At 37.5% G+C, this 16,199-nt stretch overlaps 1 protein-coding gene across 5 annotated transcripts in view; it reads right to left on the reverse strand.

The window, feature by feature from the left end:
• The window catches only part of MACROD2 (mono-ADP ribosylhydrolase 2), a 2,124,972-nt gene that overhangs the window by 629,137 nt on the left and 1,479,636 nt on the right, over nucleotides 1–16,199 (reverse strand). For all 5 annotated transcript variants that reach the window (XM_037985372.2, XM_007960545.3, XM_073008401.1 and 2 more), the window contains exon 7: nucleotides 9,329–9,359. In XM_037985372.2, the coding sequence (XP_037841300.1) occupies nucleotides 9,329–9,359 (31 nt within the window). The remainder of the gene's footprint in view (nucleotides 1–9,328; nucleotides 9,360–16,199) is intronic.

Consider the following 16,199-nt stretch of genomic DNA (forward strand, 5'->3'; position numbering starts at 1 on the left):
ATTTTTGTCAGTTTTGCTCTGGTTCCCAATGCATTACATAAGAGAACTCTTCCTTCCTCTGTAAATATGCACAGCAATGATTGTCACACCTTCTCAAATCTGTCAGCATTTAACGCTGATGAAGAGCATGCCCTTGGCATTGCCATTGGAGAATGTCCTAATTTTTTTGCAAGTCATGTCTGTGAATATAGACAGATGTACTGATAAAAATATTTGCCAAGTAGATATAAGGTTAACAAAACATTGCACTGGGCTCCTTTTTACCAGTTAGAAGCAGAGCAAACTTGAATGCAAATGAGGGATTCAATTAGAAAGTTGCAGCCTGCCAGCATTTGGTGGATAGCAGAGAGAGATCAGGTGATCTGATAGAAACAGGCACTCCACGTTGATAACAAAACTATTTTGGATAAACACGAGAGCTGCTTCAGCTAAGCTATGCTGCACTTCAATTTTTCCTCAGATTTACAGCCAGTAACTCAATGTCTGAAATTCCTTCCTCTCTACATATGCCACGTCGTACCTGGAAAGCAAACTTCAGAGTTTTTCTTGTTCTCCAGGGAAAATATTTTCCAAATTTTTAAGTACTCACAGAATACTTTTCAGCCAGGACTTGATTTCTGTTAACTATATTGACTCTCATAAAATTGACTAAAATCATTTTTGCCATTCACTTCTCAGTAAAAATTCCATTGCTATGTATCATGTCTAGCCTCTTCTGTTAAACTTATTAGCATTGGAGTGTCCAAATCGGGCTCAAAGGGCAGAAAGCACGCATGAGATCTGAAATGTCCATCAGGGAGGTTCAGATCTGTTTAGAGACTGCTTTAGAGGCCAATTCAAAATTTTAACAGGAATCTAGGGATTTCAAGCCCTGAAAGCCTCATCTGGATCTATTTTTCCAAAAGTAGCACAGGGCTTTCTTTGGTATTTGACCAAACGAGGCTTTTCATCCTGAGTGTAAGCAGGTGGTCTAGTGCCCTGTGGAACCATCCTGGAAACATCACGTTGGAGCAGCAACAGTGCTCACTGAATGTCAGAGTGGAAAAGTCTGGTTCCTCTTCCAGGGGAACTTCAAAGGAGGTAGCGCCTGCTCTCATCCTATCTCCTCCTTAAATCAGGTTAATCACATTGAGGATATTCCTCAGGCTGTGCCTTGCAAAAAGACTCAGATGGTTTTGCTGCAATTGACAGTTTGTGGCTATAGGGCTGCGGAGTGGGGGAAGGCTAGGAGAGCTTCTGCCAGGGTCCTGAGCACCCCCAAAGTACTGGCTCCTGGCCAGGTCCCCCAGGCACACTGTGAGTGTGATGCTGAGGTCCGAGTTTGCAGGAAATGGGTATGCCTACTCTTGAAATTATCCTGTTATAAAATCATCTCAGTGATTAAATAACCAAATCCATTTGAAAGGTAGCTCTGCCATCCTCAAAATTTTGTTATAGCAGAACTAGGATTATAGTGAATTTATGGGGCATAAATTTAAAAGTGAAGGTAACTCCAAAGCAAACAGGTGTGTGAGAAATTGCAGCTACTGGAGAGAGGGGCTGGGTCTGGTGTACATTGGAAGAAGTCAGAACAGGGTCTCCTGGATGGCCAGCTGACCTGTATGTTCCTGAGTGACCATTGTTCCATGGGCTGTAATAAACCACAAAGGGTTTAACTGAAGTAAAATGCTGTATTTAGTTTGGCTCTCTAACTGAATAAGTTTTTGAGTTTCCATTTTACCTTGACAGGGTAGACACTGCCATACCTACAAATAACATTTCCAGTTTGAGAATGCCTTTTAAAAACGCATTGGTTTTTCCTAGAATAGAGATGTTTGTCCATTAAGAAAATACCAACCGGGTAACTTTCTTTACCTGTTATTTTGCCAATCAAGAATTCTGTTTTCTACATCTTCAGTTAGGCAACAATTTGGGTTACAATCATTACTGCTGTCATGAACCAAAGATTTGCTGAGCTTCTCCTACAGACACAGTGCTTTGCTAGGCAATGGGTGTGCAAAGAATATGCAGAAGTGAATTCCTGCTCTTTAAATTCCAAACCGGCTGTGAGCCCAGAATACATAAACAGAAATCTATGGAGCAATATGAGGAAGCAATTGATAATCATCCTGACACAAATGCTAAAGAATTTCAGAAAGTATAATGACCACCAAGGGTTGGCATGCTCAAGGAAGACTTCCTGCAGATCAAGTTTCAGCCTGTTAAACAAATTTACATGAGAAAAACAACCCCTTAAAACATAGGCAAAGGACAGGAACAGACTTTTCTCAAAAGAAGACATACATGTGGCCAACAAGCTGATGTAAAAAAGCTCAATGCATTTATCATTAGACAAATGCAAATCAAAACCACAGTGAGACACCATCTCATATCAGTCGGAATGGCTATTCTTAAAAAGTCAAAAAATAACAGAGGCTGGCAAGGTTGCCAAGAAAAGGCAACACTTATACACCGTTGGTGGGAGTGTGAATTATTAGTTCAATCACTATGGAAAGCAGTATGGCGATTCCTTAAAGAGCTGAAAGCAGAACTATCATGTGACCCAGCAATTCTATTTACTGGTTATATATCCAGAGGAATATAAATCATTCTTTTTTTTTTTCTTTTTTTTTTAAGATGGAGTTTAATTTTTCTCTCCCAGGCTGGAGTGCAATGGTATGATCTTGGCTCACTGCAACCTCTGCCTCCCAGGTTCAAGCAATCCTCTTGCCTTGGCCTTCTGAGTAGCTGGGATTATAGGCACCCACTACTGTGGCTAATTTTTTTCAGAATATAAAACATTCTTCTATACAGACACATGCATGTGACTATTCATTGCAGCACTATTCACAAAAGCAAAGACATGGAATCAACGTAAATGCCCATCAGTGACAGAGTGGATAAAGGAAATGTGGTACATATACACCATGGAATACCATGCAGCCATAAAAAAATGAATGAGATCATGTCTTTTGCAGGAATATGGATGGAGCTGAAAGCTATTATCCTTAGCAAACTAACATAGGAACAGAAAACCAAATACTGTATGTTCTCACTTATAAGTGGAAGCTACATAATGAGAAGTCATGAACACAAAGAAGGGAACAACAGATTCTGGGGTGTACTTGAGGGTGGAGGCTGAGAGGAAGGAGGGGAGCAGAGAAAGGTAATGGGCACTGGGCTTAATACCTGGGTGATTAAATAATCTGTACAACAAACCCTTGTGTCACAGGTTTACCTATGTAACAAACCTTCACACGTACTCCTGAACCTAAAATAAAACTTTTAAAAAATGTTTCAGTCTGCTTAAATATGCTTGGCATGTTTCTGTTTGGGGCGTAAGATAAACAACACTGGTGGTGATGGTATGTGTGAATTTGGTGTGTGTGCATTGGAGAAGAGGTGTTAAGGAGTAAGTTTCAGGAAGGGACCCAAGATTGGACCTCATTGTGCAATGGCAAGTTCTTATATTTATCAGATCATGTACATGTGGGTCACAGAATATATCACCATGATGGATGGGCACCATGAAATTTTTCAAACTATATTCTGAAGAAAACACTAGTCCAGAGAAAGGTTGAGGATATAATAGTTTCTATCATCAAGTAACTTCAAGAACTGCTGCAAATTAAATCCTCCTTTTAAAGATTCAAAGGCAAAGGTATATATAAATTTCTTAGCACACCAATTTACATCCTTAGCACACCAATTTCCCTCCCTCTCACACAGTTTGAAAGCACTAGTTTACGGAGATATAGAAAGTGCCCATTGTTCAGGCTAGGAAGAGTGAATATCAATTTGCAAGCCATAGAATATGATCAAAGGCTCCTGGGAATATGGGAAACATGAACCAAGTGATATTTTAGAAAAAAAAAAATCTAGTGAGATTTGGAATACGGAACAAGAAAGAAAAAGAGTATAACCAGGAAATGATTCTAAAAACCTTATCTACCTCATTCTAGTGTGACTTACAAAAATGTTGGGAGTTGTGTTTGCTTTGTAAAATTTTTCTTTTCCGCTATGGATCACTTTCTTTAAATAAAATATTATCTCAAACCCTAAAAAAAAAAGAGATGAAATAAAACTTATTTGGTTAATGGAGAAGGAGGAGGAGGGCTCCAAATAAAATAAAGAAAACTAGTCTGTAATATACAGATCCCGGGAAAGAAGCAAGGACTAAGAAAGCTTTAACTTCACCAGCGACATAGGAAATAATTTTCAAGTTGCATAATGCTGAATGGTCTATAAACCATAAATGATACGGTTTGGCTCTGTGTCCCCACCCAAATCTCCTCTTGTAGCTCCCATAATTCCCGCATATTGTGGGAGGGACTAAGTGGGAGATGATCGAATCATGTGGGTGGGTCTTTCCCGTGCTACTGTGGTGATAGTGAATGTGTTTCATGAGATCTGATGGTTTTGAAAACGGGAGTTTCTCTGCACAAGCTCTCTTTTTGCTTGTTGCCATCCATGTAAGACATGACTTGCTTTTCCTTGCCTTCCGCCGTGATTGTGAGGCCTCCCCAGGGTTGTGGAACTGTGAGTCCAATTAAACTCTTTCTTTTGTGAATTGCCCAGTCTCGGGTATTTCTTTATCAGCAGCATGACAGTGGACTAATGCAGGACATATGAAGTAATTTTCAAGTTGCATAATGCTGAATGGTCTATAAACCACAGAGATGTAGCCATCTAAAGTTACTGAAACAGGATGTTATGAAGCTAAAAGGAAAGCTAGGTTTCAACCCCAGTGGGATTAACCAAAACCAATATGGCACATGACCTTTATGTATATCAGTCTCACTTTTAAATTTACCAAAAAACAGAGGGGAAAGAGTCAACTAGCCAGGACTTAAGAAGTGTTTTCTTTGACCTGGCATTGTGAAAATGACTAAACTTGCCTGGTGACAGCCCTCCAAGCCAGCTAACGTGACTCACTCTATTGCTGCCATGCCCAGCAATCTTTGCTGTTTCCCTCCCATTTGCCACAATGGTGTACTGAACCAGTTATTATATTTTGAACCACATTGCTCTCTCTAGGGTGAAATCCCTATTCTTCACAGATTAAAATGGAACATGATCCACTCTAGATTTAGTTAGTTCTTACTGTCCACTCTGGAGACTCTTTTTTTGATATTTAAAAAGCTCATTTTATTAATAATCAAGAAAACACAAATTTAAACCACACTGGGATAAAATTTCACACTCAATAAATTGGCAACAATTTTAGAGACTGGCAATATCAGACACTGGGGAGGACAGGGAACATGGTGATCTTCAAACGGAGTGGGTAGAGTGGGTAGGAGTATAAATTGATTCAATCACTTTAGAAAACAGTTTGGTGTTTCACAATACAGTTAACCATATCCATATAATATGACCTAGCAATTCTTTTGTGTGTGTGTTTAAATTATTACATTGTGTGTTGAACAAATTTTAAGTGAATGATGAATTGTTAATGAAGTATAGGTAGATAAATATCATATTATAGATCTCATGAGATACTTGACTGTTTTTAAGTTATGGCTACTGTATTGGAAAATGTGTTTTCTTCTGCTTTTTTTGTATTATAGTGATTAAATAAAATGTCTTTTTAAACTTTTTTTAAATTTTATTTTTATTTCAATATTTTTGGGGGTACATGTGGTTTTTGGTTACAAGCATAAATTCTTTAGTCGTAATGTCTGAGATATTGGTATACCTGTCACCTAAGCAGTGTACACTGCACCCAATAGACAGTTTTACATCCCTCACACTCCTCCAACCCTTCACCCTCAAGTCCCCAAAGTCCATGATATCATTCTTATACCTTTGCATCCTCATAGCTTAGTTCTAACATATAAGTGAGAACATGCAATACTTGGCTTCCCATTCCTAAGTTACATCACTTAGAATAACGGCCTCCAGCTCCATCCAAATTGCTGCAAAAGACATTATTTCATTCCTTTTCATGGCTGAGTAGTATTCCATGGGGTATATCCATACCACATTTTCTTTACCTACTCATTGGTTGATGGGTATTTAGGTTGGTTCCACATCTTTGCAATTGTGAATTGTGCTGCTATAAACATGCATGTGAAAGTGTCTTTTTCATATAATGACTTTTGTCCCTCTGGGTAAATACCCAGTAGCGGGATTGCTGGATCAAATGGTAGTTCTATTTTGAGCTCTTTAAGAAATCTCCATACTGTTTTCCATAATGGTTGTACTAATTTACATTCCCATCAGCAGTGTAAATGTGTTCTCTTTTCACCACATCCACCCCAACATCTATTGTTTTTTGACTTTTTAATTATGGTCATTCTTGCAGGAGTAAGATGGTATCTCATTGTGGTTTTAACTTGCATTTCCCTGATAATTAGTGATGCTGAGCATTTTTTTCATATGTTTGTTGGCTATTTGTATATCTTCTTTTGAGAATTGTCTATTTATGTCCTTTGCCGACTTTCTGATGGGATTTTTTTTTCTTGCTGATATGTTTGAGTTCTGTAGAGATTCTGGGTATTAGTCCTTGGTCACAGCATAGTTTGCAAATATTTTCTCTCACTCTGGGGATTGTCTGCTTGCTGATTATTTCTTTTGCTGTTCAAAAGCTTTTTAGTTAATTTAGGCCCCAATTATTTATTTTTGTTTTTGTTGCATCTGCTTTTGAGGTCTTAGTCATTAATTCTTTGCCTAAGCCAATGTCTAAAAGAGTTTTTTTGATGTTATCTTCCAGAATTTTTATGGTTTCAGGTCTTACATTTAAGTGTTTGATCCATCTTGCATTGATTTTTGTGTGAAGTGAGAAATGAGGGTCCAGTTTCATTCTACTTGTGGCTTGCTGGGTTTCCCAGCACCATTCATTGAATAGGATATCCTTTCCCCAATTTATGTTTTTGTATGCTTTGTTGAAGATCAGTTTGCTGTAAATATTTGGCTTTATATCTGGGTTCTTTTTTCTGTTCCATTGGTCTATGTGCCTACTTTATAGGAGTACCATGCTGTTTTGTTAATTATAGACCTGTAGTATAATTTGAAGTTGAGTAATGTCACGCCTCGAGATTTTTTTTTTTTTTTTTGCTTAATTTTACTTTGGCTATGCAGGCTCTTTTTTTGGTTCCATATGAATTTTAGGCTTTTTTTCCTAGTTCTATGAAGAATGATGATGGTATTTTGGTGGGAATCTGTAGGCAGTATGGTCATTTTCACAATACTGATTCTACCCATCCATGAGCATAGGATATATTTCTATTTGTTTGTGTCATCTGTGAGTTCTTTCAGCAGTGTTTCACAGTTTTCTTTGTAGAGATCTTTCACCTCCTTGGTTAAGTATAATTCTAAATATTTTATCTTTTTTTTTTTGGCAGCTCTTGTGAAAGGGATTGAGTTCTTGATTTGATTATCAACTTGGTTGTTGTCGGTTTATACCAGTGCTACTGATTTCTGTACATTGATTTGGTATCCTGAGACTTTACTGAATTCGTTTATCATTTTGAGGAACTTTTTGTGTGAGTTTTAGGTTTTCTAAGTAAATGATCATATTATAGAGAATAGCAACAGTCTAACTTCCCGCTTTTCTCACTTGGATGCCTTTTATTTCTTTCTCTTGTCTGATTGCTCTGGCTAAAATTTCCAGTGCTGTGTTGAATATAAGTGGTGAAAATGGGCATCCTTGTCTTGTTCCAGTTCTCAAGGGGAATGCTTTTAACTTTTCCCCATTCAGGATGATGTTGGTTGTTGGTGTGTCATTTATGGCTTTTATTACTTTAATGTAAATCCCTTCTCTGCCTATTTTGTTGAGGGTTTTTATCATAAAGGATGCTGGATTTTATCAACTGCTTTTTCTGCATCTATTGACATGATCATATTGGAGCCTCTAATTTTATGGTCCTTTCCTATCTTCCTTTACTTTGCTGTTTTCCTTTCCCACCACTCCCCTATTTATAGTATACCATATATATTACATCAATTCCCTCTTTGAGGCTCTTTACACATTACCATAAGATTCTCAGAAGCAAAACATACTTCAACTCTCTGACAAGGTAATAAACATAGAAAATGATGTACATAGTATTGGTGTAGGCAGTTAGGTTTTTGTTTATTTGTTTTTTTGGCAAGGAAAATCAAGACTGCAATGAAAGAACATTCTTATAATAAAAACCATTTCTGCAATGAAGTTTGGTTTGACTAAGGCGAAATAAAGAGTTAGGGTATTTGCCAGGCATAACTTTGTACCTAATACTTCCTTTAAGCAAATATTTAAGGTTTCTTATTGGGCATTTGTAAGGCAGAAAGAATGGCCATGATGGGGATAATTGTGCAGATGGTCTAGTTTAGCCCCCTCCAGCCCAGTGCTCATCCTGTTCCCACAAAGACAGGCTGTAGGGGAATCTGGAGAGGAAGAAGGCACACCTTAAATTTTTAAATAGTGTGACAAAATACTTTCTCACTTAATTTGGTTCAGGCCTACATTTCCCATTTTGTTTTGCTCAAGATCTTCAAAAGAAATACCAGATTCAGAAAAAAAATAATAAAGCTCCTACATTTGACATCAATCTAGGTGGTCCTTCACTGTTATAATGAATTTAAAATATATACATATATATTAGATTTATACATATTTTATGCTTCAGCTGACAGCTTCTATGTGAGAAGTTTGAGTTCAGAAAGAATGTAATCTATTTTACTTGGATCAGAAAATCCTTAATATTATAAAACAGACTTATTAATGGTCTGAAAAAAATTATAAAAAACGTTCTTGCAGGTAGGCGGAAGAATATTTAGAGAGATTTAGGCTAGTGAAAACAAGTGATTAAAAAATATTTTGCTTCTATCTGTAAGTGAAGCATTCACTACTTAAAACAATCCATCACTACGCAGAAAAAAAATGTGCAGTTTATTAAAATTCTTCATATTTAGTAAAAGTCACTCTTTGGGCTTTTTTAAAATTTGAAAACACAGATACATGCATATGTATGCATTTTAATTTTTCTATTATTTTGTAAATAGCAACAATTTAATGATACTGCTCAACTCTATGTACATTATGCTTTCTACTGAGAAGAAATTTGATTTCATTAAAGAAATATTAGAGGTCAATCCTACTAGAACCAAATTTTTTGTTTAACAAAAAACGTCAAGCCACATGTATCAAATAATTTCATGTGATACCCAATACAACAAAATTCAAGAACACAAAAGAATCTGAATAGCCTCATGACATTCTTTAATGGGATTTGACCAGCATTTTTAGTCTCTTTAAATCTCAGCAAAATATATTAATCAGAGAACCTCTTATTTTTTCACTTAATCTCTGCATTCAACAGCAAAATAAAGAAATACAAACATCATCAAAAGCTGTATCACTTACCATAAATGCCTGTTGAGATGCAGGGAAATGCCTGTGAATAAACCACAAAAATAACAATAAATATTAAAGAAACAAATCTACTCAACACCATCTATCTCAACATCTAATTTGCTTGATAATGGGATGCCCTCTACTTACATATTCAGAGCTATGAGTTGGAGTAGGGGACACTGGAAATGGGGATATTTGATTAGCTGGTAACTGTTCCCTATCAGCAGCTACATCAGCTCACAAGAACCATCTGCTAAGTTGTCAGGAATCTTGTGAAAAAATTGTTAAACAGCTATTATTAAGAAATTAAATTATATAAACCTACAATGAAATAAATGATATCAAAACACAGATAACCAATAGTCAGAACTCATCCCTTTCTAATTACTTTGCACATCTGACTATTACCTATGCTCTTGAGATTACGTATGTCTGTCATATGTGTACAGTGAAATACTACACAAGTCTCTCTTCCCAGCTCCATGGTACATGATGTCACATCAGTTGCTTAAAATCTGAAAACATCAATTAACATTCATGACCCATATTGTGAGACAGTTAAAATCACAGACTGGCTATGGATAAACATTTTAGGTAGAATTCAACAAAAGCATTCTATGAAAATCAATCAACTATTTAGAATGTATAATAAAGAGTATTACCTATATTATTATTATAATATGTAAATTGTATGCTACATGTTCTTTATGTCAGTAAAATTTAAAAGAAGCTTATATAAAACATACCCCTTTTTTGACAGCCAGTCTTTAAACATTTACCAGCACACTACTGCTTATGCCATATTTTGCTTTGCAGTGTTTAAAGAATTTGATTGAAAAAAATGAATTGACAAATGTAAATGTACATTTCACTCTAAATTACGTTTTCTAGCTATAGAAAGTGGTCTGGGTGTGGCAACTTTCTCTGCCAATGGATTTCTGTGTAAATTCAACCAAATTGTTTTACTCTTTCTAGTCTGTATTTTTCAATTGCAAAATGGAGATAATGCCCACCATACAGAAATGTCTTCTGGACTGTCAGTGGGAACGTAAATTAGTACAACCTCTACAGAAAACAGTATGGCGATTTCTCAAAGAACTAAAGATAGAACTACCATTCTATCCAACAATCTCACTGCCCAGTATCTACTCAAAGGAAAAAAAAATATTATTTTTTAAAAAACCTCTATTCCTACATTTATCACAGTGCTATTGACAATAGTAACAATATGGAGTCAACCTAAGTGTCCATCAGTGGAGAACTGGATAAAGAAAAAGATGGCAGATGGACTACTACTCAGCCGCAAAAAAGAATGAAATCATGTGTTTTGTAGCAATATAGATGGAACTACAGACCATTACTTTAAGTGAAACAACTCAGTCACAGAAAGACAAATATCACATGTTCTCATTTTTAGTGGGAGCTAAGAAATGAATACACACAGACATAGAGAGTGGAATAATGCATTGAAGACTCAGAAAGGTGGAAGGGGGCAAGGGGTGAGAAACTACCTGAAGGGTACAGTGTATGTACACTGTTAGAGTGATGGTTACACTAAAAGCCTAGTTTTCACCATTACACAGTATATTCATGTAACAAAAGTGCACTTGTACCCCCTAAATCTATAAAACAAAGTGAAAAAAAGAAATGTGCTGTTGGAATTAATGACAGAATTTTTTAAGTTACTGGCACTATGTTAGAATCTAAAAACTGCAGCTGCTATGGACCATAATAACTAACATTACTATTGAGGTCAATAATAATAAAATACTTAAGTCCTTTTTGTTCATATCTTTTGGCTAAATGTATACTGCCTTTTATTTCTATTAACGCTATTACACAGCCTAAGTTTGTTTATTCCCAACTGTATGTCTGTAAAGCGATATATGCTTTTTTCTGTTCCTGTGGAAGCCTTTACTATTAATAGTAAATTCTACTGTTTATAAAGAGAAAGTAGAACAGTTTCTGGAACATAGTAGCTGCTCTTTTTAAATTAAATTTATGAGTCAATGCTTTGATTCTGAGGGTTCTTGAGGTACCAATAACATCTGAAGAATGTTCTTGACTGATTTAATCATTCAGTGATACAGATCATGAAGCAACAGTGTAACGCAAAGTCTCTTTACGGGCATTCACCAAGACTACCAATAGACGTTACTCTGAAGATCAACTGCAAGCTTACTGTATATTTGTTACGATTAGAGAGGACTTAGAGTTCAAGAATAGTCTACTTAAAAATACAAATTAGAGAGGATTAAGAGTCATCCCTATATTTGTGCCATGCCAGCCATGTTCCATTGTACCTTTTAAGTGGGATAAAAGTGAGTTTACAGCTTGAGCCCCGGGAATTCCATGGAAGCAAACTAAACATGTGAGCATCATATATCTCATGTCTGGAGAGAAAAATAAATGTTTGAGAACGGCTGCATTGAGCCATCAAGGTGTAGGGAAGGTAAGATTTTACCTCTACCTTCTTAGAGTTTTTCAGTTGTGGCTGATAATTAAATTGACACAAGACAGATTAACAGGAAAAAAAAACCATACAAACTTATTTAATTCAAGTTTTATGTGGCATTGGATGCTTCATAAGAAAATGATGACTCAAAGATGCAGTTAAACACTTACATACTAAATTGGGCAAAGAGTAGTAGATTATGAAGATGTGACAAGGTAAAGGGGCTTGGGCTAGGGTAGTTAATTGGGTGAAGTAAGAAGAAAGACAAGCGTTAGTTTAACAAGGTGTGTTTGGACAGATTTCCAGTGGCCTCAACTTCCCATCCTTGATGATAAGAATGACACTTTTCTGCTCGTACAGGGAGGATATATTTCACGTGGAAAGTTTTATCTCCTCCTTTTAAAAAGGACTGCAAGAGTGTTCTTTGGCACCTGCCCTTTTTTTAAGTGCCTTTGACTCAAAATAGTCAATGTGCCAGAGGGGCATATTTTGGGTTGTATATTCTGAACTCTTTCAAAGGGAAAGTCAGAAGATAGAAAAATGCTTTCAACAAGATGACCCACTTTAACTCACTTCTTGGTGTCCTTCCAGTTTATAATGTGGGGCAGTTTACTGAACTACTCTGAGTGCTGTTTTTTTCTTTAGTAAATGGAAACTCTGAGGCCTGCCTCAAAGGGTTTGTAGGAGGAGTAAGAGAAATAAAGAACATGAGCATTGTGTCTGAGAAGTAGTAATACCTTGATTAGTGATGACTCCTGGCGTGGAAGTTGTGATGTCCACCAGGTTCTGTTGCTCCAGAGCAGGGCTTCCCAACCTCAGCTCTATTGATATTTTGGACAAGATAATTCTTTGTTATTGGAGGCTATGTGCATTATGGGAAGTTTAGCAGCACCCCTGGATGCTACCAGCTAGATATCAGTAGCATCTCTCCAGTTGTGCTCATCAGAAATATTTCTAGACATTGTCAAATGCCCCCAGGGGAAAAAATCATCTCTGGTTGAGAATCACTGACCTGGAATCTAGGACCTAGAACCCAGCAGACAACCTTCAACTATCAACCTTTTCAAGGACTGCCTCAGCTATAAAAAGCCACCTCACCCAGAATCATGTCCCTGCCCAGGACAGTTCACACCAACAACTGATCAACGAAGTGGTACAAGGCCTGGCCACCTTGGCTAATCAGTACAACACTGAAGGGTCCTTCCAGTTTCAGAGTTCCTTACTCAGTCAGTAGGGTCCATCACTGGACTTACATCCAGCTCACCTTCTCCCTCAGTCCACTGCTGCTTCCTCTCTCTCTTTCCCAGGTATTGATTTAAGGGCACTCCTTAATAAACATCTAGCATTCTAAACTCTCTCTTAGAGTCTGTTTCCTGGGAACTGATCTGGGCTAACTCCCTTTTGCTTCCCTCTTAGATCCAGCTATGTGTATCTTTCTTCCATCAGATCTAGCAGAAGAAAAACATACTGCGCAGTTAGTGACAAGTTTCATTTGCCTTAGCTCTTAGTTCTATCTTGGAATCAATCATGCAACTTAGTAATTGAGTCTGAATGTATCAACTGCCTTGTCTGTTTTAACAAGGATAAATAGTTTCATCTGGAAATGACATTGTTGCCTTGAATGTGAAAGCAAATGGTAGTGTAATGGAGGATGACTTTGGTAATATTATTGCATTAATTCAAACAAAAAGGCAATGGTATAGCAGAGATGGAAATAGAGTATTATGGAAAAAAATTCATTTGATGTAAAATAACTTCACACAGAATTCATCGAAACTAAGCCTACTCCATTAATCATTTTTTATTACTCAAGAGAGAGAGACAGACAGACAGAGACAGGGAGAGAGAGATTGAGAAAGAGCAAGTGAACAAGCAAACTAATGACTTTTGCACACATAATTTGTGTTCTTTGCCATAATAAACTTCTGATGGGGCCATCAGAAGTGAGTAGCATGAGATTTCTTTATTTCAAAGCTGCATTTAATATAATGACCTTCCATGTAAATACTATCCCATGGAGGAATGATAAATTGTACCAAAACCCATGCCAGGTGTGCACATAACTCAGCAATCACCTCTAGAATTTGGAGAATGACATTAGCAACCCCATTTGTGAGGCTCCAGATTCTCCTTCCAGCAAACTTCAGGAGCAATATGTCTCCGTGCTAATCAGGCCTGAGCACCCAGCCATCAGAAATTCTAGGGAGACAAAAATAAAATCATCTGAGGCCGAGGCAGACAAATCGCTTTAGAGCAGGAGTTAGAGACCAGCCTGGGCAACATGGTGAAACCCTGCCTCTACTAAAAATATAAAAAATTAGCCAGGCATGGTGGCACATGCCTGTAGTCCAGGCTACTCAGGAGGCTGAGGTGGCAGAATCACCTGAGCCCAGGATGCTAAGGCTGCAGTGAGCCATGATTACACCACTACACTCTAGCCTGGGCCACAGGAGTGAGACCCTGTCTTAAAAGAAAAATGACTTAGAGTGGAGAATTCTTTCTCATGTGAAATTATAGATTGGGTCACCAAGTGGGAAATACTTTTATAGCCCAACATGTTGGCATCAAGCAGAGTTGAAAAAAACATTGAAATCCTTAAAGCTGTAGACTCTGTCCCATTCCCTTGAAAGTCTGTCTTCATTTCCTCCCTTTCTGTCTAAGTAATTTAAGGGTAAGGAAGGAAACGCTTCTCAGCCTTCTCTGTCTTGACACTAACAGTGTGTCCAAACATACACAACAAACCCTAAGCCATCATCCCTACCACTTGCTTTTCTCTGAGCCTTGATTCTCAGTTTAAGCATTTCTGCAAATGGGAATTTCTTTCTCTCTTACTTATCCATTGTCATCCCATCCACTCTTACACAGCAGTCTTACAGTCTGGGTAGAAAGGACTCCACCTTCAGCTCCATGGGAAGGGGCCAATGGACCTAAATAAGCAGCACACCTTCCTCTCCATAGCCACAAGAATAGAAAGACGAAGAGTTTATTGACCACCATTGACCTCTTGGTGTAAATTAACTATAAAGTGCTCTTAACCTCTAGAATTTTTCAATTGCTTAGCCAACACATTCCTTACTGTTTAGTCAGTTTTAGTTAGATTTCCCATTATTTGCAAGCAAAATCATGCTACCAGATATACCTTCCATTTAAGTGTTTTTAATTATATATCACATTTCACTGAATCAGGCAAGCTGTCAATTGTAAGAAACACCATTATTTTGTGTTACTTTGTGGACCACTAAGAAGAGAAAGCTCCATCAGTTAAAACATAATGCATGCTTTCTTACCATTTAGGATTTTCATTGCATACTTATTGAAGTTCCTATTGTTGATTTATGTAGATAATTTTTAAGTACATCTTCCTCTAGAGCATGGATAGAAAGGAGATAAATTGGTTGTTTCCTAAAACTTCCTCACATTTAGGATCCGGTACTTATGAATCACTTTTCAACTCAGAGTCATAGATAGGAGTTTTCCACAGTTTTATCCTCATAGCCTCAAGAATGATGGTGTTGCTCCAGTCCTTAATGAGTGAGCCACTGTTGGCTCTGCACTTTTCTTCCAAACCACTAACACCTTCTCTGAAAGTTTTGTGGGTAGCTCTTTATTTTTTCATGCCAGAGCTGTCAACAAAGGGTTTCAGACAACAGCCAGGACACATACCTCCTTCTCAGGTACCCCCTAATTGGTTGGTTAGCTGAAAGTCAAGGGGTTGCAGTTGTCCAGCCAATCCTCCAGAAATGACAACCAAATGTGCATGTATACAGGAAGAGAAACTTTATCACAACTATGTGTGATTGTAAAATACCCCAAATATAAGAGTTATCCTAGTTTCAAATAAATTAGAATATGAGGACATGTGCATCTTAGAAACAATGAAATTCAGAATATCATTCTTTTCCTTCTTTTTCTTTTCTCAGAGACAGGGTCTCATGCTGTTGCCCAGGCTGGAGTACAGTGGTGCAATCCTAGCATACTGCAGCCTCAAAGTCTTGCGCTCAAGCCATCCTCCCTCCTCAGCCTCCTAAGTAGCTGGGACTACAGGCATTCACCACCATATCTGGTTAATTTGTTTTTATTTTTTGTAGAGATGAGGTCTCACTATGTTTCCAAGGCTAGAGTCAAACTCCTGGGTTCAACTGATCCTCCTGCCTTGGCCTCCCAAAGTGCCAGGATTCCAGGCATGAGCCACTGTGCTTGGCCCTACTCTTTTCTTTACATGTTGGTTATCAGCATAGTGGGTTGTGCCATCATGCCCTTAACTGGGATGCGGTATACTTCAGCACTTTCAAACCATGGTATGCCTAACTCTAGGAGTATGAAAGATATTTTGAGGTGGTAAACAGATAGTCATTACCCATTTAAACGTGATATTTACATTTTTCCCAAGTCTTCATCCCTCCTTCTATACATACCCTTTACCAT

This window comes from Chlorocebus sabaeus, chromosome 2, assembly GCF_047675955.1.
Source record: "Chlorocebus sabaeus isolate Y175 chromosome 2, mChlSab1.0.hap1, whole genome shotgun sequence".
Taxonomy (NCBI): Eukaryota; Metazoa; Chordata; class Mammalia; order Primates; family Cercopithecidae; genus Chlorocebus; species Chlorocebus sabaeus.